At 41.9% G+C, this 23,678-nt stretch overlaps 1 protein-coding gene across 7 annotated transcripts in view; it reads right to left on the bottom strand.

The window, feature by feature from the left end:
• Positions 1-23,678, bottom strand: part of LRCH1 (leucine rich repeats and calponin homology domain containing 1) — a 219,722-nt gene that overhangs the window by 103,209 nt on the left and 92,835 nt on the right. For all 7 annotated transcript variants that reach the window (XM_075919027.1, XM_075919025.1, XM_075919026.1 and 4 more), the window contains 2 exons: positions 21,727-21,871; positions 2,006-2,132 (listed from right to left, as the gene is read on the bottom strand). In XM_075919027.1, the coding sequence (XP_075775142.1) occupies positions 2,006-2,132; positions 21,727-21,871 (272 nt within the window). The remainder of the gene's footprint in view (positions 1-2,005; positions 2,133-21,726; positions 21,872-23,678) is intronic.

The raw sequence follows: 23,678 nt of genomic DNA, 5'->3' as shown, positions 1-23,678 counted from the left end.
CATCCCAAGGGCTACTATATAGACTATGGCCATTAGCCTGCGCTGCCCTGAACTCAAGGGCTATGTTGCAGACTCTGGCAATTAGGCCGTGCTGCCCTGCCTCAAGAGCTACTGGACAGACTCAGGCCATTAGGCCACACTGCCTCACACTGACTCAGGTCACCTATGAACCGACAGCAGTGCAAGCAGCATCTACACACCCCTGAGCCCTGCCCTCACAAGACAGGGTGTGCATTTGCCGTGACAGTAAAATACATTAAAAAAAGTTACATTTCTATAAAACGGTGTTGTACAGCAGCACAGAAACATTTTACTGGTATATACTTTTATTTGGAATACGAAACTCAGCTTAATCCATGACAACCAATCCATATAAACATCCCTGAATTGTATACTGCAGCACTATATCAATATGCTTTAATTTATATTTCTCTTTGACCCATCCAATACACCACGGATTAGCACTTTCTAAACAAATAATCCAATTTGAATAGCAACATAAATAATTGCAATGGGCATCAATGCAAGGGGATTAGGTCACTAGAACTGAATTAACAAAAGATTTAACACACCTTGTGATTTAACATGCTATATTGCAACAATGCAGAAACAGGAAAGAGATTAGTCATATTTTCAGCTTGCACAGAGGTTTTTCTACCTCATGTGCAATTCCTGGTCAATGGGAGCAGTGAAGCTAGTCCTTGGGGCCATGCATAGAGCCCCTGTGGTCACTCCTGAGCCAGAGGGGCATGCTGGCAACTTCCCAGGAGTTGTGTGTCATCATAAATATGACAACCAATGAAATACACATTAAAAAAAAAGCATTAAACATAAGCTATAAATCCCAAGGGAAAGAAAGAAAAATAGAAATCTCCAACTGCAATTAGCCCAATTGTAGTATGGAAGACCTAATCCTGTGAGGTGCTGAGGACTCTCCGCTGCTACTTAAAGACTTCACCCCAGCTTTGTAACTAGCTCCACAGAGGGAGAGACAGTTGGAGGACTGGGATCAAAGTTAACTCAATGCCGTGTAACAGGTTCAGACTCTAAATACAGTCAATTCTTAAATAAAGTGGGTGAGCCGACACTTTCTGACACCAAGGTGATAGACACCTTAGAAATACCCAAGAAAGAAGCAGTAGGTAGGGGGTTGCAATATGTTGCTTTTCTACTAAGCATTCAGGAATAATTCCAGAGCAACTGGTTCATTTACCAATGGCTAAGGTCAAGAGGGCTACATGATCAGAAATAAGCGGAAGACAGACCAAACTCAAAAGAGTTTACAATCTAAGAAAGCAAGTAACATATGAAGGGGAAGGAAAGGACAGAGGAGAAAACATTAAAATACATACAGTCTTTTACTGATTTACAATTTAAAACAAAATTATAAAGTGCCATCTAATTCCTGCCTTCCAACCCCTCAATAATTGGTTGATTTCTCACAGTCATGATAGAAAAGGTAGGTTTTGAGAAAAGAGGACAGTGGTCCATATGGATCACTTCAGAGAAGGCATTCCATGCATAATGGACAGCATGGAAATATTTGAAAGAGAAACTAAAAGGATCTGACAAGATTAGAATAATTTTTTAAACAAAAAGAGCTAAAAAAGGGGGGGGGAAGACAAGTTGTGAGGATCAGCACTAGGAAGTAACTTGAAGGCCAGAACAAGAAACTTGAACACTCTGCAATAAACCAGGGAGCCAGTAGAGAGATTTGAACGGAGGAGTGACTTGGTAGAATAACAGCAAGATTATCATTATTGATGTGCTTTATATGAACCCAAGGAGTATGATGTGTAAGACAGGGAGCCTGCAGAGGAGACATTTACACTATATCATTTTCCTATCAGATGTAATTAAGAAGTTCAGCACATGTTAAGAGGCATTAATTGTGTAACAGTGATTATTGCATCATTGAGTTTTGGCAGGATGTTATTTACAAAATTGATTATATTACAACTAGTAATAAAAACAACAAAAACAAACATCCAAATCAGTAACATACCAGTTCCATTAACTGTTTTAGCTGACCTATCTCTTCTGGAAGGGAACCTAGCTTATTGTTACTTGCAATTAAAACTTTTAGAGGAAGACCACACAGGCAAGCTGGCAAAGAAGAAAGCTGATTTCGACTGCAACAGAAGAAACAAAAACAAACATTAAAAATACAGGTTACATTTTGTTGTATGCTCACTTAGAAAATCTGATGTGCTGCAAAAAAAAATTCCAGTTATTAAGATATCTTAATATATCAAGTTGAATTCACACAAAAAAGTAAATGAAAGTTTTGAAAAAAAATACATTAAAGCATCACACAAGTAAAATTAGGGGAAAAACACCTCTGTTTGCAGAATAAAATCACTTTATGGAATAGCATTATTCTGAAGCAAATGAATGATTCTTTTTATCAGTTTATACATGAATGTATTGCATGAACAAAGTGACATCAACTTTAACAGCTGTTTTCCTTCACAACAAATGCAGGAAACTCAAATGAGGGCAGTAGCCGCAAGCATTTAAAAAAAATCTATGATTTTACTGCAGTAAGCATAAATATGAGACTTTTTTTCAAGCTAACTAAAAGACAGGCCAACAACGGATCATAGGAAAACACTGGCATGCCTCTGGTTTTTAAAAACACAGTTACATGTGAAGACATTTCTGTGTCTGTAGCAACCCATTTTTCACCCAAGTATTTAAAACTGAGCACTGAAAATTCTTTACAGCCTGAAACTCTTCACATACCTCAGATCAGAAGAGCCAAATTGTTTATCCTCTTACCTGATCATTCACTTTCTGCAACTTGATCTTTCAAAACAGACCAAAATGTTTCTCCCCTCTCCAGTAGCAACAATAGAAAAGATGGCAAACAACCAAATCTAACATTTATTTATGAACTTTACTATAACACATACTTCATGTATATTAAAGTTCCATGTGAGCCAGAGATATGTTTGTTACCATACTTATTCTGCAGATGGAAAAACTAAGGAACAAGAACTTCGATTACTTGCCTAAAGCTACTCAGAGTTGAAGAGTATGCACCAAGGAAGGCTCTTGATTCCTAATCCTGTGATTCAACCACATACCCATCATTTTTAGGGTTGCCAGATGGTTTCAACAGAAATACCGGAACCACTTGACATTACATCACAATCTACATTACAGCTTATTTAGAAAATACCAGACATTTATATTTTCTCAATTTGTTTCCCGAAAAGAAAGCTTAAATACTGAACTTTCCAGTTCAAAACAGGACACCTGGGAACCCTAATCATTCTCCCACCCTTGATAATTTTCTTCTTCCTTGTTCACCCTTCAGTCAGGCTCCCCAGTTTGAGACCATCGTTATAGGCTAGCCAGCAATCCTCGTTCCTAACAGGAACTTCCTTTTTTAAAACCTCATAGGCTGGGTGGCTATAGTAGTCAACTCAGTAACACACACAGAGTTAACTGCTAGTTTGCTTTTCTGTGATTTTGATCAGAATAGACAACTAGGGCTGTCAGGTGTCCGGTTTTGAACTGGACAGTCCAGTTTTTGAGCTCTCTGTTCAGGAAACAAATTGAGAAAATATAAATGTCTGGTATTTTCTAAATAAGCTGTAATGTAGATTGTGATGTAATGTCAAGTGTGTCTGGTAATTTTGTTGAAACCATCTGGCAACCCTATAGACAACAGTTTTCTTACCAGTAGAACCTGACAGGACTCTCAGAATGCAGAGACTAATCTGAATGGAACCACACCAGCTATGATCCCAATAATTTCTTCCCTTAAAAGAGGAACTCAGCAGAGGGCGATCTTCACCTTTCTTAGCCAAATGAAGCAGTCACCAATGCCTGGTCAAGGTGGCAGCCTGGCACAGTTTATTTATCAAGGCTTCAACTCTGTCTGACAAGGAAGAAACTACAGCTCAATTTGAATATGCTCAGATCCTGATGAGGAAGGACACTGATGCTGTGATTCTTGCAAGCAATTCTTTAAGCACAATTGCCTATCAGGAAAGTTCACGGTCATCTGAATCCTTCAAAATGGATTAACAGTCAATCAATGTTTGTAAAGGCTCTGTTCCTGCAGAGAAATTTTAAAAGTAAACCATTTTACAAGGTCTTGTGCTCATCTTAGCTTCTTTCTGGTGTATAAATATGGGCTGAGAGGGTTTGTGGGTTTTTTTCCTTCATTAAAAATAATTGGACATCTTTGCAAACAGGCCATCCTTTCAATTAAGAGGAGAGCAATCGCAATGCATTCCTGAAGTGAAAAGTTCAGGATTCTTGGCATGGGATGATGGAAGAAGCAGAGTTACCTGTATATCTGAACTATTAGTAGTGCCTAAATATTCTTAAAAAAAATAGTCCCAAATAGGAGTAACAGTTCAATCAAGGAGGAAATGTTCCCTCCCAACAGACTGATCCACAGTGCTCTGCAAGCTACCAATGAAGTGCGAAATTAGCAGCCATACGTAGAAGACATACGGTTGCCAGATGGTTGAAACAAAAATCCCGAACACCAGCGTCCCCTACCCCCCCAAAAAAACTGGGAAAAAATTCTGTTGAAGAAAAAAAAGGGGGGGAGCCCAAAGTTGTTGAGCAAGACTTATTAAGAAAAAAAATTAAAATAAAACAGCATGAAAACAGCATGTCCCCTTTAAGAGTGAGTGCAGGGATAGGAACAGGGGAGCGATTGAGCACTAAGACCCAGGGGAGTCATTGCTTCCCCTTGGTTTTTTTGCCGGCAGCCTTGCAGAACCAAGTAAGCACAGGGTCGGAGGTCTGGGTGTGTTGGGGGCCGGAGAGGGACTCGGGGAGGGAAAGGGGAGAGGGAGGCCGGGCGTTGAGTGTTTGTAGGGTTGCCAGGTGCCTATCATTTTCACCTCCTGGCCGGGGGAAAAAAATCAGAAAATACCGGATATCTTAGGGGTCCGGTATTTTCTGAATTTTTTTACCAGACAGGAGGCAAAAATACCGGATGTCCAGATGAATACCGGACACCTGGCAACCTTAAGAAGACATCCAATGTCATTACAACTGATAGCTCCTATCATAACCTTTCTGAAATTCCTTCAAACTTTTCTAATGTGAAAAGCAGAGAATTATGGATCCCAATGTCTTTAAACTACTTGAATAGATATAGCTGATCTGTAAACATAACAGCAGTAGGCTACAATTAAAAACTGTTTAGCCCTCAAATTAAAGTTTTCTTGATCGCTCCTAGCAAACACAGTTCTAAAGCAGGCTCCTCCCTCAAAGAAGCATTAGGTTTCTTAAGGAGGTCAAACAGAAAAGAGTTAAGTTAGCCTCATGGAAGAAAGTTATTGATCGGAAAATTATTCTTGGAGTCTGTTGAACTAGAGCACCGATTTAAGATCCAAGGTGCACTAGGCTGTTTCCATAGCACTCAGAGTGAACAATTAAAATCCTTTCTTGTCCTTTAACCAGAAATACTGGAAGACTTGTGGAATCGATCTTCTCCAATAAGTTTCCAAACTGCATTGTGGAACAAATGCTTCTTAGCGGGTAACCTAGTTCTCATGAGTTCTAACTGAGATGGAGATTTAAATATTTGTTTCAGACACAATGGAGACTTTTTCTTCCTGAAGAAGAAGGTGAGCAATCTAGATAAGAAGAGATGTGTAGGGGCTTCAACATTATGTATTTGGCTGAATGGTTTATCAAATAAATAAATCCCTTAAGACTCTGGAGGAAGCATAAAAAGAAAAACAAGACTGGCTTCTCTGGGACTTTTCCTTGGTGAAGAACAAAAGGAACCTTGTTTAGACTGGAACACTAAACATTCATTTACTCAAGAAAGTATAATAGGGAAAAGAGCAGGGAGCTAGGAAACTACCACAAGGTGCTCACATGGAGCTGAAGAGCATTGAAGTGCCTCAGCATCTCTTTTATGCTTTCTTGTTCTCCAGAATCTAGGTTTTCATTTAAAATAAATAAAACTAGGACCCTAGTTACCTTGTTCAGACAGCCTCAAATACATGAACTGAAACAGACACTTTTGCAAATGTTTGCCCAACTTGGAACAACAGCTCTCAGAGTGTGACTTGCCTTATCCATTTCAAAGAGCGCTAACTACAACACCCAATCATATTTTAAATGTCAACACAGTTAAAATTTCACTGATCTTCAAACATATAAGGTGGAGTAAGAGAGGATCATATTATGAACAGATGCTTAATCTATTGTGTCTGACCGTTTTGGCACCACAAATGACTGAGATTGGGAGTGTGCTGCCAGATCCTCCCACAAATCGAGAAACAGTCAAAGGCTCACAGACATAGAAGCTTCACTGCAGGTAAGCCAAACAAAGGGCTTTGCAGACCCCACTGATATATTCAGAATCTACTGGCGAGCAGCTGAGTTCAAGGAGATCAGGGAATACAAGACTATGTTTCTGAACATCTGCAGAGTCTACTGTAAACAGCATCCCAACAGAGGAGAACCCCTGTTGTGGATAGAGTTCACTACATTTCACTCCCAAATGCAATAAGATCTGTTTCCAATAAGGTTTACTCCTCTCCTCCTACTCGTCCCCCACATACCTGCTTCAACTAGCTGTGCTAGAGGGACTGTTCCATTGGGTAAGCTGCTTTTTCCCCTTCTGACTGAGGGGACTGAGTTCTGAAGAGGGACTGCCAGATCCTACTTCTAGAAGAAGCCAGAGCGGTCCAAATAGCAGGTGCTCTCTCAATACAAATACAACATACCAAACAAGCAGCGGGTGGGCAGCTGCTATAGGAAACACACTCCATGAAACTTTCTTAGCAGAATGCATCCACAAGTGGTGCAAAGACCACAACTTGTGCATATGGGCCACATAGATCACCCTCCTGCATCTTTGCAGCAGCAAGGTGATATTCCAACCGGGAGCTGCATAATAGCAAATAAAAAGCCACCGGGAGGGAAAACAGAGGAGGAGATTCTTCACTGTTGCCATATTGCTTCTTAATTTTCCAATCACAGGGGAAAATACTCTTTGGTCTGTGATGGACAGACCAAGCCCTACATGGACGTTTTAATGTTATGAAACAATAAAATAATAAAAGCGACGAGGAGTCCTGTGGCACCTTATAGACTAACTGAAGTGTAGGAGCATAAGCTTTCGTGGGCAAAGACCCACTTCGTCAGATGCTTATGCTCCTACACTTCAGTTAGTCTATAAGGTGCCACAAGACTCCTCGCCGCTTTTGCAGATTCAGACTAACACGGCTACCCCTCTGATACTTAGTAAAATAATACATTGTTAAGAGGCCTGGAAGTTCAAAATACCTTACTAATAAAAAAAGGAGAAGGGGCTTCCCCCACAACTTGACATCATCCCCTCATTTTCAAATTAGTATCCAGCGCCCTTCCAGCATAAGGAGTAAGGATTGGCACCATACTGTATTGGATGCAACGTATTGTGTATTAAAAGCTGGTTCCCCACAGCACCATCTCTGCAGGTGGCAGGGGAGGGGCAGGTGAGTAGCGGGGACCCGGCACCAGCCATGCCAGCTGATTCCTGGCCGTGCTTCTGCTTTTTAAATGTAGGATCTTCATACATTTAAAAAGCAGAAGCGTAGAGGGGGGACCCAGCGCGAGCCAGGAATCAGCTGGTATGGCTGGCGCCGGGGTCTCCACTGCTGCACTTCAGCCTTTTAAATATATTAACAGCCTGCTGGCTCTTAATACAGTTAAAAGGCAGAGCCGCAGAGGGGTTAGCTCTCGGGGCTAACCCCACTGCAGATCCCCTGTTTATTGACTAATCGACTAGTGTTGATTAAACAAAATTTAACATCCCTAGTGTCATGGATTAAATTCTCTCACTCAAACGATCATTAATTCTCTAACTTAGAGAGAGTTAATACACACAGAATGCACATGTACAACTACAGTGGGTTTTTGATTAAATTAAAATATGACTTGATACTTTTTTAAATATAAAACCATAAATCAAGAGTCAACGAAGGCTGCTGCTGTTGGAAAAGAGATGACAAAACATGCTTTCCTTGAATAATATCAGCAAACACTTTTGTGGTGAACGCAATGATTTTATTTCAACCTGTAGTTAATCAGCATTCACATATCATTTTTACCAAAAAGTTAAGCATGAGCACAGGCACAAATCATCTATCATTCACTTCTTTCAGGCAGTAGGAGTCATATCCAATCTGCTGTAACCACAGATGCCTAGGAGGCCTGCAGGTGTTCGGTATTAACAAATAGCTTATGAAAAGAAGCTAGGGAAAGGGTTAGCAATATAATGAATCTGGTGCTGGAAAACAAGTTATGACTAGACTGGAGTAAGGCTATTCACTGTTCCCCATTTCACTGATTTCTATAACATACAGAAACCCAAGAAATTCATTGAGAAAGACCATTAGAAATAAATTTACAAAAAGTTAATTTAGGAAATAAGAAAGCCCTTAGAAGGAACCCATTATCTTATTCATATTAAAATGGCTATACTCCTAGTGAATAGTGAGGGGGTGGAGGATTGACACAGAGACTAAAAAGGAGTCATATTTGACAAGGGCACCTGGGCAGATTTAATTTCCTATCCCTGCTACGCTATTTTAGAGACGTTGAAGGAGGTTTGGAAGATGGATGGTGAAAGGAGGAGGCATGACTCTTAGCACAAAATAAAAATGTTAATTTACTTTGTGATTTGGACTTATTTCTTGAATAAAGTTTCTGAGAAATAAAAATCAACAGAGTGGTTTGCTTTCAACTCTTGATTTTCCCATGAAGCTTAATATTTTTCTAACTCAAAACATCTCGTTTTCTTTTCCTTACAAGTTAAAATCCTGCACCATCTACCGTTAATGTTAATGTACATTTATACCTTCTTAAAAGCTATTTTAGTCATCCTCTAAATATATGTCACTGCATGACCATATTTTGAAAACCCAAGACACATTTCATTTAAAATTGCATTAAATGTCCTACATTTAAATTAGACCAAATCAAATTCCCACATAAGCTCTCTCACATTGCTCTCCATAGTTTTTTTATCCAATTCATAATCTAGACATCTGTTCTAAAAACAGTGCTTTTTCGAAAGAGAGCATCGAGACTGCCTGGGTGCTCTCTTTCGAAAAAGCAGCTCTCTTTTTCGAAAATACTGGTTGCAGTTAAGACGCTCTTTCAAAAGAGGCTTTTTTGAAAGATTCTTTCAAAAAAGCCTCTTTTGAAAGAGGCTTGTAGTCTAAACATAGCCAAAATACCAGCAAAATAAACTTAAAAAGCAGCTAATTTTTCTGTTTTGGAAAAACTAAGAATAAAGATAAGAAGAATATAGCAAAGGCATACCACAGCCCTGAAGAAAGTCAAGCTAATGTGTATTGGGAGGAGAGTATAATGCAATTTTGACGACATACATCTGTGCTATATTTGGCTATATTCGGGGGTTCCAACCAATGACTATTTTCCCCATAATAGTTATCCAGAATACAAACAAACAAATTTGCTTCGCCCTAAATCATTTAAAAGGAGAAGCTGCAATAAATTCAGAGCACATGTATAACATCACCATAGCAACAATGGCAACAACAATCTTATTTCTGTCAGTTCTCCATCTCCTCACTTTATCAGTTCTTTCAAATGGTACTTGGAAATCATAATTAATTTATTCATAGAAAACATCCTCAGTTCACTCTTCAAAGTGCAGTTGAAGATTGGACCTTCATGTCCAATAAGGATTTCCATCTAAAATGTAATATTTCAGATCACTCATTAATGGTGAGAGTGATTAAATTTAAATAATTAAAACTCAAATAGAAATTATATTTGGACTTGGGAGGACAGACCCAAATTTTGTTTCCAGTAACCATACAGCTGAAGGACAAGAAAACTACTCAGTAACAGGAAAAAAAATAGTATACCGGTCAAATTGTGTAATTAAATTTAAAACTAAATTTGCCATGTTACTGTGCCTACAAAATGACAGAATGTGCCCTCAATTATTTTAGTAACAGTGAATAGAGCACACAGTTGGTAGAATAGGATATATGACAGGAAAGTCAGACTGGGAAGCAGAATTTACTTTCATCACAGAGCCATTAAATAATAGATGGAAAAATATAACCTCATTATTGCTGAAAGTACAGAAACAGGAGAGAGTACATAGAGACACCAAGAGGCTCTGTCCATCAGTGGTGCTAGAATATGGTACAGGAACAATTATGTTAATTAAACAAATATTTCTTTCTCTGCGTTGTAAGGTCCAACTGTCTTACAGCCTACAAATGCAGCTACAGAGGCAAAATCAGACCTGTCAAGTTTCTGATAAGGGAGGGCTAACACACAAGCTAACACAGCGTCCACAGAAAAAGATAATCCCTCATTATCTATGCCTATTCCTATTGCAATAAACAATGAATCCCTATTGTAGAGCATAACTTTTCCTGACCAAAATTTGAATGAACCTAACAGGAATTTTTAGCCTACTGGTCAAATAGATGCTTCAAGCAGATCTGTGTGGATTTTAACTCAGAGAAAGTAATAAATAAATGTTCCTATGTTCTTTCATCTACAAGGTCCACAAACCCATTAACCAATGGCATTGTTTAGCAATAACATAGCCGCTTGTCTCAAGGAAGATTTAATACAGATGGTTTTAAATTCCTTCTCTAATTCTGCAACCACTCCGCTACCAAAGACAGCTTTCTCCTAAGTAAAATGTTGAGAAGGTATGAACTGTCTTCCCTTCAGCTCTCATATGATAAAGAAGATCTTTCAGTCCAGGAGACTCCTGCTGCTCTTAGTAAATGGACTTTGAGGCTCATTGCGGGGGGTGGTGTCTGACTTGCATGCTTTATGCATGCACCATCTCAACCACCCTGAAATGATAGATTTTGAGGTTCTTTCCTTGAAATGCTGGATGGCAGAAAAAGAATAGAGCTTTACACTTGTGAAAAGCCTGCATGTGACAGATAGAGGTCAAATGGTGTGTCTGAATATCCAATACATGCCAGAGCTTCTTTCTTAGGTCAAATGGGAGAAAGCATGTGTCTATGACTCCTGGCTCACCTTTTCAGGAGGAAAACGAGGGTGCAAGGTGTTGCATTTCATGTGTACAGGCAGTCCCCGGGTTACGTACAAGATAGGGACTGTAGGTTTGTTCTTAAGTTGAATCTGTATGTAAGTCGGAACTGGCGTCAGCCGCTGCTGAAACTGATCAGTTTCAACCGCGGCTGAATCTGGATGCCAGTTCTGACTTACATACAGATTCAACTTAAGAAACACAGGCGTCCCCAAGTCAGCTGCTGCTGAAACTGATCAGCGGCTGATTCCAGGACGCCTGGGGCAGAGCAGCTGGGGTGCTGCCGGGTTGAAATTATCTTGCTTCTCTTTAAACTCTGTTATAGTCCTAGCATTCACAGCCTCCTCTGGCAATGAGTTCCACAGGTTGACTACAAACTGTGTGAAGAAGAACTTTCTTTTATTAGTTTTAAACCTGCTACCCATTAATTTCATTTAGTGTCCTTTAGTTCTTCTATTATGGGAGCTAAAAAATAACTTTTCTTTATGCGCCCTCTCCACACCACTCATGATTTTATATACCTCTATCATATCCCCCCTCAGTCTCCTCTTTTCTAAACTGAAAAGTCCCAGTCGCTTTAACCTCTCTTCATATGGGACCTCTTCCAAACCCCTAATCATTTTAGTTGCCCTTTTCTGAACCCTTTCCAAGGCCAAAATATCTTTTTTGAGGTGAGGAGACCACATCTGTACACAGCATTCAAGATGTGGGCATACCATAGTTTTATGCAGGGGCAGTAAGACATTCTGTGTCTTATTTTCTGTCCCTTTCTTAATAAATCCTAGCATCCTATTTGCCCTTTTGACCGCCGCTGCATACTGTGTGGAAGTTTTCAGAGAACTGACTTGCAGGTCTAGTTCTGCCTATGTAGCTATATGTACGGGTGAGTGCTAACAGGGAGTTTAGAGAGGGAGTTCTCCAGGTAAACGAGAAGCAGATACAGGACTCTTGAGGGAAGTGTGTTTTGTTGTTGGGGCTTTCTTACTGTGTGCTGAGCTTGTGTCTGTTCGTGTGTGGTGGTGTGGTGTGGGGTTTTTTTTTCTTTCTTGTTTGTTTTTGTGTGTTGTGTTTGGGGCTTGCTTGCTGTGTGGTGAGCTTGTGAGTGAGGGTTGGTGTGTGTTTTTTGTTTGTTTGTTTGTTTGTTTATTTATTTATTTATTTTCCCCGTGTTTGAGAGTGAGGCTTTCCCCCACCCCTCCACTTCCCCTTTGCCCTCCCCCTCCCCTTGATGGAGATTGTGCTGTGATTGGCTATGATTCGTAGGAGCTCTGATTGGCTGTGACTGGCAGGTGGAAACTGTTGGCTTCTAATTAAAGTTTGAATTCTAGATGCCTCTGCGGATTGGCTGAGCCTTGGTAGGGGGAGGGGCTTTATAAGGCAGTGGGCAAGCGACCAAAGAGCTTGCGAACAGGTGAGTGCTAACAGGGAGTTTAGAGAGGGAGTGTGGAAGGGGAGAGGGAAGGGCGGGAGGTTCTCTTGCCTTTCTTTTAAATCCCTTCTCCAGGACAGCAGTGATGGATGGTGATGGGTCTGCTGCTGTTACCTGCACAGCCTGTGCCATGTTTGTCTTCCTCCCGGAAGACAGAACAGATTTCATCTGCACGAAGTGCAAGCTGGTCGACATTTTGGAAGAAAAATTTAGAGGACTGGAGGCCCAAGTGTCGACCCTACGTTCGATCAGAGAGGATGAAGACTTCCTCGATAGAAGGCAGCGTTTAATCCTTCAAGCACGGAAGGCAGAGGAAACAGAGATGGCAGTACGTGACCAAGAAGAGAACTGGCAGCATGTAACTTCTAGAAGGGGAAAAAGGCCAGCATGGGAATCCCCCGATGCTATAGAAGTAAGTAATCGCTTTCAAGCTCTCTCCACAGGCTCTGCAGAGGTGAATTCTTTGGAAGGGACCTCACAAGGAAGAAACCAGAAGTGAACACCATCTACTGGAAGGCATGGGATGCGTAGTCCTAGGGATGGGGGTTCCACGGCCACGACCCCCAAAAGAAAACAACGGGTGGTGGTGGTCGGGGACTCCATTCTAAGAGGGACTGAACCATCCCTCTGCTGTCCGGACCTGGAATCTCAAGAGGTGTGCTGCTTATCGGGAGCTCGCATTCAGGATGTGACTGAGAGGCTTACCAAACTGATGAAACCTTCCGATCGCTACCCCTTCCTGCTTCTCCACATAGGAACTAACGATACGGCCGAGAATGACCTTGAGCAGGTTACTGCGGATTATGTAGTGCTGGGAAGAAGGATCCAAGAATTCGGAGCGCAAGTGGTGTTCTCGTCCATCCTCCCTGTTGAAGGGAAAAGACTGGACAGGGATCGTCGAATTGAGGACGTAAATGCGTGGTTGCGCAGGTGGTGTCGCAGAGAGGGCTTTGGTTTCTTCGACCATGGGACTCTGTTCCGGGCACAGGGATTGTTGGGAAGAGATGGGATCCACCTAACGAAGAGAGGAAGGAGCATATTCGCGGGAAGGCTTGCAAACCTAGTGAGGAGGGCTTTAAACTAGGTTCGTCGGGGGACGGTGACCAAAACCCTGAGGGGAGAGGGAAAGTCGGATACCGGGAAGAAATGCAGAGAGGAAGGAGCAAGAAAGGAGGACCCTGGTCTCGAATGGAGAAGATAGGGCAATCAACTAGTTACCTGAAGTGTTTGTATACACTAACGCGAGAAGCCTGGGCAACGAACAGGAAGAACAGGAGGCCCTGGCCCAGTCCAAGAAATATGACTTAATTAGGATAACAGAGACTTGGTGGGATGACTCGCATGACTGAAGTGCTGTCATGGAAGGGTATAGACTGTTCAGGAAGAACAGGCAGGAGAGAAAAGGAGGAGGAGTTGCGCTATATGTAAGAGAGCACTACGATTGCTCTGAACTCCAGTATGAAGAGGGAGAAAAACCTGTTGAGAGTCTATGGGTTAAGTTTAAAGGAGTAAACAACAGCAGTGATGTTGTGGTTGGTGTCTGCTATAGACCACCGAATCAGGTGGATGAGGTAGATGAGGTTTTCTTTGGACAACGGAGCGAAGCTGCCAGATCGCAGGCCCTGGTTCTCGTGGGGGACTTTAATCACCCTGACATCTGTTGGGAAACCAATATGGCAGTACACAGGCAATCCAGGAAGCTTTTGGAGAATGTTGGGGATAACTTCTTGACACAAGTGCTGAAGGATCCGACCAGGGGCCATGGGCAGCTTGACCTTCTGATCACAAACAGGGAGGAACTAATAGGGGAAGTAGAGGTGGATGACAACCTGGGAAGCAGTGATCATGAGAGTGTAGATCTCAGGATCCTGACCAAAGGAAGAAAAGAGAGTAGTAAAATACAAACCTTGGACTTCAGAAAAGCAGATTTTGACTCCCTCAGAGATCTGATGGGCAGAATCCTTTGGGATGCTAACATGAAGGGGAAAGGAGTCCAGGACAGCTGGCAGTATTTTAAAGAAGCCTTATTGAAGGCACAGAAAGAAACCATCCCGATGCGTAGCAAGAGAGGCAAACATGGTAGGAGACCGGATTGGCTTACAGGTGAAATCCTTGGTGAACTTAAGCACAAAAAGGAAGCTTACAAAAAGTGGAAACTTGGACAAATGACCAGTGAGGGGTTTAAATGTATAGCTCGAGAATGCCGGGGGGTTATCAGGAAGGCGAAAGCGCAAATGGAATTGCGACTGGCTAAGGATGTGAAGGATAACAAGAAAGGTTTCTACAGGCATGTTAACAAGAAGAAGGTGATCAGAGAGGTTGTGCAGCCCCTAATGGATGAAGGAGGTAACTTAGTGACAGATTATGTGGGGAAAGCTGAAGTACTCAATGCTTTCTTTGCCTCTGTATTCACGGACAAGGTCGGCTCCTGGACTTCTGCGCTAAGTGACGCAAGATGGGATGAAGATGGACAGCCCGTGGTGGGCAAAGAACAGGTTAGGAACTATTTAGAAAAGCTAAATGTACATAAATCCATGGGTCTGGACTTAGTGCACCCGAGGGTACTGAGGGAGTTGGCAAATGTCATTGAGGAGCCTTTGGCTATTATCTTTGAAAAGTTGTGGAGATCAGGAGAAATCCCGGATGATTGGAAAAAGGCAAATGTAGTGCCCATCTTCAAAAAAGGGAAGAAGGATGATCCAGGGAACTATAGGCCGGTCAGTCTTACCTCAGTTCCTGGAAAAATCATGGAAGGGATCCTTAAGGAATCCATTTTGAGGCACTTGGATGAGAGGAAAGTGATTAGGAATAGTCAGCATGGATTCACAAAGGGCAAGTCATGCCTGACCAATCTGATTAGCTTCTATGATGAGGTAACTGGCTCGGTGGACATGGGGAAGTCAGTGGATGTTATATACCTTGACTTTAGCAAGGCTTTTGATATGGTCTCCCACAATATTCTTGCCAGCAAGTTAAGGGAATGTGGATTGGATAAATGGACGGTAAGATGGATAGAAAAATGGCTAGAAGGCCGGGCCCAGCAGGTAGTGATCAATGGCTCGATGTCAGGATGGCGGTCGGTTTCTAGCAGAGTGCCCCAAGGTTCGGTTCTAGGACCAGTTTTGTTCAATATCTTTATTAATGATCTGGATGAGGGGATGGATTGCACCCTCAGCAAGTTTGCAGATGACACTAAGCTGGGGGGAGAGGTAGATACGCTTAAGGGCCGAGATAGGGTCCAGAGTGACTTAGACAAATTGGAGGATTGGGCCACAAGAAATCTGATGAGGTTCAACCAGGAGAAGTGTAGAGTCCTGCACTTGGGACGGAAGAATCCCAAGCATAGTTACAAGCTGGGGACCAACCAGCTAAGTAGTAGTACAGTGGATGAGAAGCTGGATATGAGTCAACAGTGTGCCCTTGTAGCCAAGAAGGCTAATGGCATATTAGGTTGCATTAAGAGGAGCATTGCTAGCAGATCCAGGGATGTCATTATTCCCCTTTATTCGGCATTGGTGAGGCCACATCTGGAGTATTGTGTCCAGTTCTGGGCCCCCCACTACAAAAAGGATGTGGATGCATTGGAGAGGGTTCAGCGGAGGCCAACCAAAATGATTAGGGGGCTGGAGCACATGACTTATGAGGAGAGGCTGACGGAGTTGGGTCTGTTTAGTCTGGAGAAGCGAAAAGTGAGGGGGGATTTGATAGCAGCCTTCAACTTCCTGAAGGGAGGTTCCAAAGAGGATGGAGAGAGGCTGTTCTCAGTAGTGACAGATGGCAGAACAAGGAGAAATGGTCTCAAGTTATGGTGGGAGAGGTCCAGGTTGGATATTAGGAAAAACTATTTCACTAGGAGGGTGGTGAAGCACTGGAATGGGTTACTTAGGGAAGTAGTGGAGTCTCCATCCCTAGAGATGTTTAAATTCCGGCTTGACAAAGCCCTGGCCAGGTTGATTTAGATGGGACTGGTCCTGCCTGGAGCAGGGGGCTGGACTTGATGACCTTCTAGTGTCTCTTCCAGGTCTATGATAAGGGGATGGTTTGAGAACATGATCTTGGTAACTAATTGATCATTCATTATCAGCGTGAAATAGGTCAATGGAGTTACTATAGAGAACTTTCTGGGTGTTTGACTGGTGAGTCTTGCCCACATGCTCAGGGTTTAGCTGATCACCATATTTGGGGTCGGGAAGGAATTTTCCTCCAGGGTAGATTGACAGAGACCCTGGGGTTTTTTTTGCCTTCCTCTGTAGCATGGGGCACAGATCACAGCTGGAGGATTCTCTGCATCTTGGGGTCTTCAAAGTATTTGAAGGCTTCAATATCTGAGACATAGGTGAGAGGATTATTCTAAGAGGGGTGGGTGAGATTCTGTGGCCTGCACTGTGCAGGGGGTCAGACTAGATGATCATAATGGTCCCTTCTGACCTTAAAGTCTATGAGTCTATGTAGAATGAGAAACTACTGGTTAATGCATCTATGGACCTTGTAGACAAGAAAGAATGTCATATACATCCTGTTTATGGGCCTTCCTGGGATGTGCAGGAAAGTGTCTGGTACATCTCCCAGGATTAACTACCTGAAATCAATGAGTTGCAAGAGCAATTTGGCTCAAGCTGTTGGGCAAAAATACAAGCAGACCACATTTCAGAATCAAGTGGCAATTCAAAGCATGATACTCCGCAAAACAACAAGGGCTCTATTCTACTGAAAAATTTAAAATACCAGTCGTCCAATGATTTATAGTAATTTTTCTAGCTTTAGTGGTTCCCAAAATAATATAAACCACATTATTTAAATGATATATGAATATCTGCAATATCTTACATGAGGCAAACCCACAGCCAGATCAAAGCTACCAGGACTAACTCCTTCAAGAGAGACACGAGTCGTCATTCAGGCATATGGCAGCAACTCAGCTGCGCTGATGTATACCTCCAACAGAGACTACAGTCACTTACTTCTTGGGCATGTGGAAGCAGCCTATTCCTGAGCAGCACCTGGGTCAGCTAATCCCCAGGCTCCAGCATTTCACCAACCAAGAACTGCAAGTTAGCTATTGGAACCTTGTTCCTATTCTGACCTTGCTCTAGCACAGTTAATGAGCCGTTCCAGCCCTGCAACTGAAAACTGGACTCATTCCTAGCTGGCTTTGACCTATGGCCTAAATCTGGATTCTGGCTACAATAGTGGTTTGTCTTGCCCATGACCTTAGTCCTGTCTGAGCCACAGCCTGTTCCTGTACACCCATTTCAGCGCTTCTCTTGGCCCAGTCCCGACCCTATACCTAAATTCAACCTCTGCGCCAGCCACCAGGCTTCAACCTAGAACAAGCAGCTGATACCCTGTGTTTTTAGAATAGCACCCTGGTCTGTGATTGAGTCAGCTACTCCTGAATTTCCAACCTGAAAGATAACATTTTCAGGAGTATCTTCTAAATCCAGAATAAAAATATATATTTTACATCATTCCTTTTAAAGTTTCAATTCTGGGTTGCTTTCCCATGAAATCTGTGCAAGCCAGTACTGACAATTCTCATGATTGTTTTCCAAATGACAGAATTTCAGAGGAAGCTCGAGCTCCTCTTATGATAACATAAAACTCTCCAGATCCCTTGCAAAGTTCAGCTCTGAAGGAAGCAGAAGAGTCTCTCTCATCCACAGCTGAGGAGGGAGCAGAGTGCCTATTCACTTATCTTCCATTCAGAACAGAAACATCTCTTCACCCTTCTCCTCTTTTTCTCTGTCTGCAACACTAGAAGAGAGGAGGCCAGAGGCTCTACTACAGCACCCCTTGCCTGAAACAGGATTGAAGAACACCCTAAGATCTATGGCAGAGACCTACAGTAGCAGAAGTGGAGATAGGGGAGGGGGACAAAACTGACAGAACTGGTATGACAGGCAGAAGTGGAAACTGAGGAAATAGGATTGATTTGGACACTGAGAGGGGCAGAACAAATTGGTGGGCAACAGACCATTAAATGACAATCAAATGTAGCTTTTTTTCCCCTCTCTCCTACAGATTTTTACTGAGTCTATCCAAAGCGGAAATGGCTTCAAAAGTCAATTAAACAAGGGACAATTTTACATTGCCTAATAAGAACAATGACACATTTTATTATTGTTTATAGTATGTTATTCAGTGTTATTGTTATTAAATAACAATTCTAACACTATTGTTTGGTTCTGTAACTGCTATCCTGGGTTTATGGCAACACGTGCAAATCACACAAATTGCACTATCAATAGTATGTGAAGTCACCATAATTACCAGATTCAATTACAAGTTTATTATATATTGCTTGAAACTGCTACTTGTTAATCTAACCAATTCTATCTCATTGTTTCTGGTACTTCCCCCATCTGTCTACATCTTATACTTGTCCCTTGTCTTATATTTAAATGGTAGGCCATTGGAAGCAAATATGGCCTTTTTGTTCTGTGTTTGTAATGCATATTGACTACCACAATGGGTAGTCCATGACTTGGGATTCCAGCTGCTATAGCAGTACAAATAAACAATTATAATAGTTTTGTATATATCCAATTGTAGCACCATTACAAACTACAAGTGATTGTTTCTATCAGGAGCTAGAGTGATTAAAAACACTTTACTCGTGTTCTAGGTAACTGTCCAAACTCATAGCCCTGATCGCTTCTAAACTACCGCTCGGTAAGAATATGACCAGGATTTGAAAAGTGTCCTTAATACCTGCAAGCCCGAAGCCTAAAACTAACAACCTTGATGAAAAATGCTCACACACCACCAAACCTTGGAAGGCCTCACACACCTGCAAAGTCACACCTGGTTATACAGAGAAAGAGAGTGCTATATCTTCATCTCCTCAACAACAAATCTGCCTTCAACTTGTCTCCACATAAAGATAAATTATAACATACCCTCTACCCTCACTTTAATTAATACTTTTTTGCTGTGTGGGTCACTTTGTTTACTCTCACCTCCATAGGAAAAGGAAAAGTCTCCAACTTCTCTTCTGCCTCCAACCCCCCTCCACTTCCTTTACAGAAAAGAAGGAGAACCTGTGCCAATCTGTTTCACTGCTAACAGTCTACAAAAAGTAACTTCAAAACCCTCTATTTCTTTTCTCCAATACCCTGTTGCTCCTTTCTTTATACATGTCTTCTAGAAAAGGTCCCAATGACTTAACCAGGGCAAAATCTTTATTCCTACAGGACAAGAGGCTTTTCTCAAGCCTTGCAATAATCTTATCAAACAGTCTGATTAACTTTAAAACAATTATACCTACATGCTTTACTGTAGTACCTTATTTGGCCTTGTTTTACCACTCAGGAGCATTATGAGGTTTTATATCTCTAACTCTTTCTGAATTCATATAGTGCTAAGTATTAATAATACAATATTTATTTAGCATTACCTCAGCATGCTTTTTATTTTTAATACTGGAGAATTAGAATAAATTTGGTATCCATTATTCTGATTAAGTTTTCTCAAAAGTTAAATATTTTGGTATATCCACAAAGCATTTGCATAAATGCAGGATAATTACACAAGTATTATAGATACTATTTCCAAAATGTAATACGTTTTAGACATGAACGCACTGAACTTTTCTGAAAAAGGTGAATAAATGTTTTCATACTATTTAATGTAGTTCTTTTCAGATGGAGACAGACATTTAATGTTAGCTTAAATTAAAAATAAAAGAATGCATTTGCCACACGTATTTTTGTGAGGCCATGTAAAGTTTATTACTGTCATAATAAAATTAATGCAAAGTTGGCAATGGATTGTGTTGCTTTAATTGGCTATCATGATTTGCACAGACAATACCAGGTAGGAAACAGGAGATTACTTACCTGTAACTGGAGGTTCTTTGAGATGCACAGTCCCTCTGTGTATTCCACACGTGTGCATTTGCACACCATGCACCTGAATCCCAAAGTATTTCTTAGCTGTGTCCATTGACCCACATGTGCATAGTGCTCACAGCTCAGGGTATAATAGTGTGGGTCGACAACTCTCCAGCTTCCCTCTTACTAATTATGGAATCCAGTCCAAAGCAGATGGGCTGTAGAATACAGGTAAGGACTATACCTTTCAAAGAACCTCCAGTTACTGGTAAATCTCCTATTCTTCTCCAAGCAATTGTCCCCGGGTGTATTCCACATACTGGTGACTCACAAGAAGTAATCAGCATGGAGTTAGTTTGAAGGATGTCAGTGGAAGTGCAGTTTGCAGCACAGCTTTGTCTACAGCAGCATTTATAGCTGCACTTGCATGACGACACAGTGTGCCGTGAATGTGTGAAAAGAGTCTAGACTGTTATGACAGATTTTCCCGCAATCTTGTGTGAGTAAATCGGGGAGTATGAGAAGGTAGAAGGGTGTGCAGGTGGAGAGTGAAGTAGTCTGCAATCCAGAACTGATAGGGCCAGTGTGGGGCTATAAGTATGGCAATGGCTCTATCCCATCAAACCTTGTGTGGCACTTGCATAGGAAAAGGCATGGGGGAGGAAGGGAGTAGCGCCCTGAGAGCTGTCCCCTGTTGCTCCAGTGGAAGAATATCAGGACAGCTTTCAGTTCTCGTGAGTGGCAAAGAGATCCCATTGGGGAGTGCCCCACTTTACAATGAACAACTGGAGCATGGCATCATGTAAGCCTCCACTTGTGATTGAGATAGAGTGTCCTGTTGACCATATTGGCTAGGAAATTCTGGGTGCCCGGTGGATGCGTGGCTTGCAGCATCACATGGTTCTTGATGCATAGCACTAGTTCCAAAACAGGACCTATTCATGGCAGAGAGAAGGAGACCCCCCACTGCCAGTTTGTTGATGTATACCTCTGACACAATATTGTTGGAGAACATGTGGACATGGAGGAAATGAATGAGCGGGAGGAAGGCCTAGCATGCTAACTGGTCTGCCTACAATTCCAGCACATTTATGTACATACTGACTTCCTGCGGCAATCACATGCAAGAGGCTGTATAATTATGTAAGTGGACTCTGCACCTCAGAAGGGAGGCAGCCGTTTCATGCAATATGGGAGGGTTGAAGAATCGATGCTTCTTCATTTCTTCTGTAAGAGCTTATTTTAAAATATGATGTATTCACATACAAAATTAACAGAGGACAGAAAATTCTACTGGAAACTGGCTTCTGCCTTACACAAGTCAATAAAATGAGCAACATAGCCAGTGATGTTTCCAAAGGGATGCAAAATGTAGAGAGAAAAAGAGTCATCATAGCTGACAACATATAGAAAAAGTGGTAAAATTAACTTACCTCAAATTTAAATAAGTCAGCATCTGTAAATTAACTATGGCATCTGGAATAATTTTAATACAATTGTGGTACAGATTTAGCGTTTCCAGTGACACAAAATGGCACAGCTCCATAGGAACTTCAGTTAATCTATTCTTAGAAAGATCTGAGGATAGAAAAAGAAAAAGTATATTTTTGAACCATCAAATATATATACTTTAAACCAGTGTTTCTCAACCTTTTTTTATAAAGTATTCCTTTAAAAAAAATTGTAAATATCCCCAGTATCTACGGTTTTCAGTCACAATTTTTTTTCTACCATTGCAACACATTTGTTTAAACAACTTAATTGTAGCTGGGCGATGAAATTTTTGGGGGTAAAAAGTACAAAAATAATAAAATGCTGTAAAACTTAAAACAAAAATTCAGTTTTCTCCAAATGTCAGTTGTGTTGATGTACCTCCTCAGACTTCTCGAGTAACCCTAAGGATTAGGGTTACCAGGTGGCTTAAAAAAATAATCAGACATTGATGTGTCCCTCATGTGGGGGGACACCAGCTGGGAGGGGAGCGGGGTGGCCAAGGAAAGCGGAGGGGGGAGGAAACCGGCTGGCGGGAAGCAGGGCTGGCGGGGGGGGGGGAGGAGGGTCGGGGGCAGCAGGGCTGGCAAGGGGAGATTGGGGGGGGGACCAGCCAGTGAGAAGCAGGGCTGGCTGGGAGGGGGTCAGGGGAGCAGAGCTGGCCAGGAGATTGGGAGGGGGGAGGAGGAAAGAAGCAGCCGGTGGGAAGCAGGGTTGGTTGGGGGAGCGGGGCTGGATGGGGAAAGCAGGGGGTCGGGGGCAGTGGGGCTGGCCGGGGGAGATTGGGAGGGAGTCAGGGGGAGTGGGACTGATCCAGGTGCATGGAAATCCCGGGGTGCTGCCCGTCCCGCATACGGTCCCGGCAAAGCACAAGCAAATCCGGCCCCAGGGATTCCCTCCCGCCCCCTCCTCATGTCGTTGCGTATTGCCTGGCTGATAGACACACTCATGCAGTGTGGGCGTGTCTGCCAGCCAGGCAGTTCGCAACTACGTACTGATACTCCGAATAATAAAATGTACCTAATTAGAAAATACCAAACATTTTATATGTCCGGTATTTTCTCCATTTGGTTTCCCGGTCAGAACCCTCAAATACCAGACTATCCGGTTCAAAACTGGACACCTGGCAACCCTACTAAGGGCGCTCGTACCATTGGTTGAGAAACATTGCGTTAAACAGCTATATTTCATTATTAAAATAAATATTGCCATCTTAGTCATAAAGACGGGACTATCACACTAGTTTCCATAATACTGAACAAACTTAGTAATGCCTAGAAGCCTGAAACCGAAGTCTCTTTCTTACTGAATGTAAAATATGAAATATTAAACTGCCTGTTATTCAATTTCATTAAAATAATTATTCACTGGACTCAAAATGCTAAGAAAAAATGCCATCCTATTAGGCTTAAAAGCATAACTCCTGAAATGTGCACTTCATTGCAACAGAATATATCAAAAGATTAACAAAACTTTGTAGATACTGATGCACAGCTCTTTTCAACCAGTCCACTTTCTAACAGTCACAGAAATGCATTCCTTGATAGCAACAATATGAATATTACTTAGGGCATAGTCAATGTTAGTTTAGCTGTTTGTTTTCTGGGATTAATTTATAACTTTTTCAAGAACAACAAATGAAGAGGAAATATAGTAAGACTACAGAAGGTCTATCCGATCCATCAAACAAAAGTCCATATCTGACAGATTTACTTTAAACAATTTCACTTTAACCACATAGTTTTGTGAAGTAGTAAAATGGCTAAATGACAGACATACGGTGAAGGTAAAGATCAAAGATTTACATTCATTTTTCAATTTCTGGAATCCCAAGGTGTTCACTATCTTATACAGTCTCAAACATGTAAACACATGCCTAGGTCCTGTGAGCTGC

The sequence above is a fragment of the Pelodiscus sinensis genome, chromosome 1, assembly GCF_049634645.1.
Source record: "Pelodiscus sinensis isolate JC-2024 chromosome 1, ASM4963464v1, whole genome shotgun sequence".
Classification (NCBI taxonomy): Eukaryota; Metazoa; Chordata; order Testudines; family Trionychidae; genus Pelodiscus; species Pelodiscus sinensis.
This window is presented reverse-complemented; position numbering and strand designations above follow the sequence as displayed.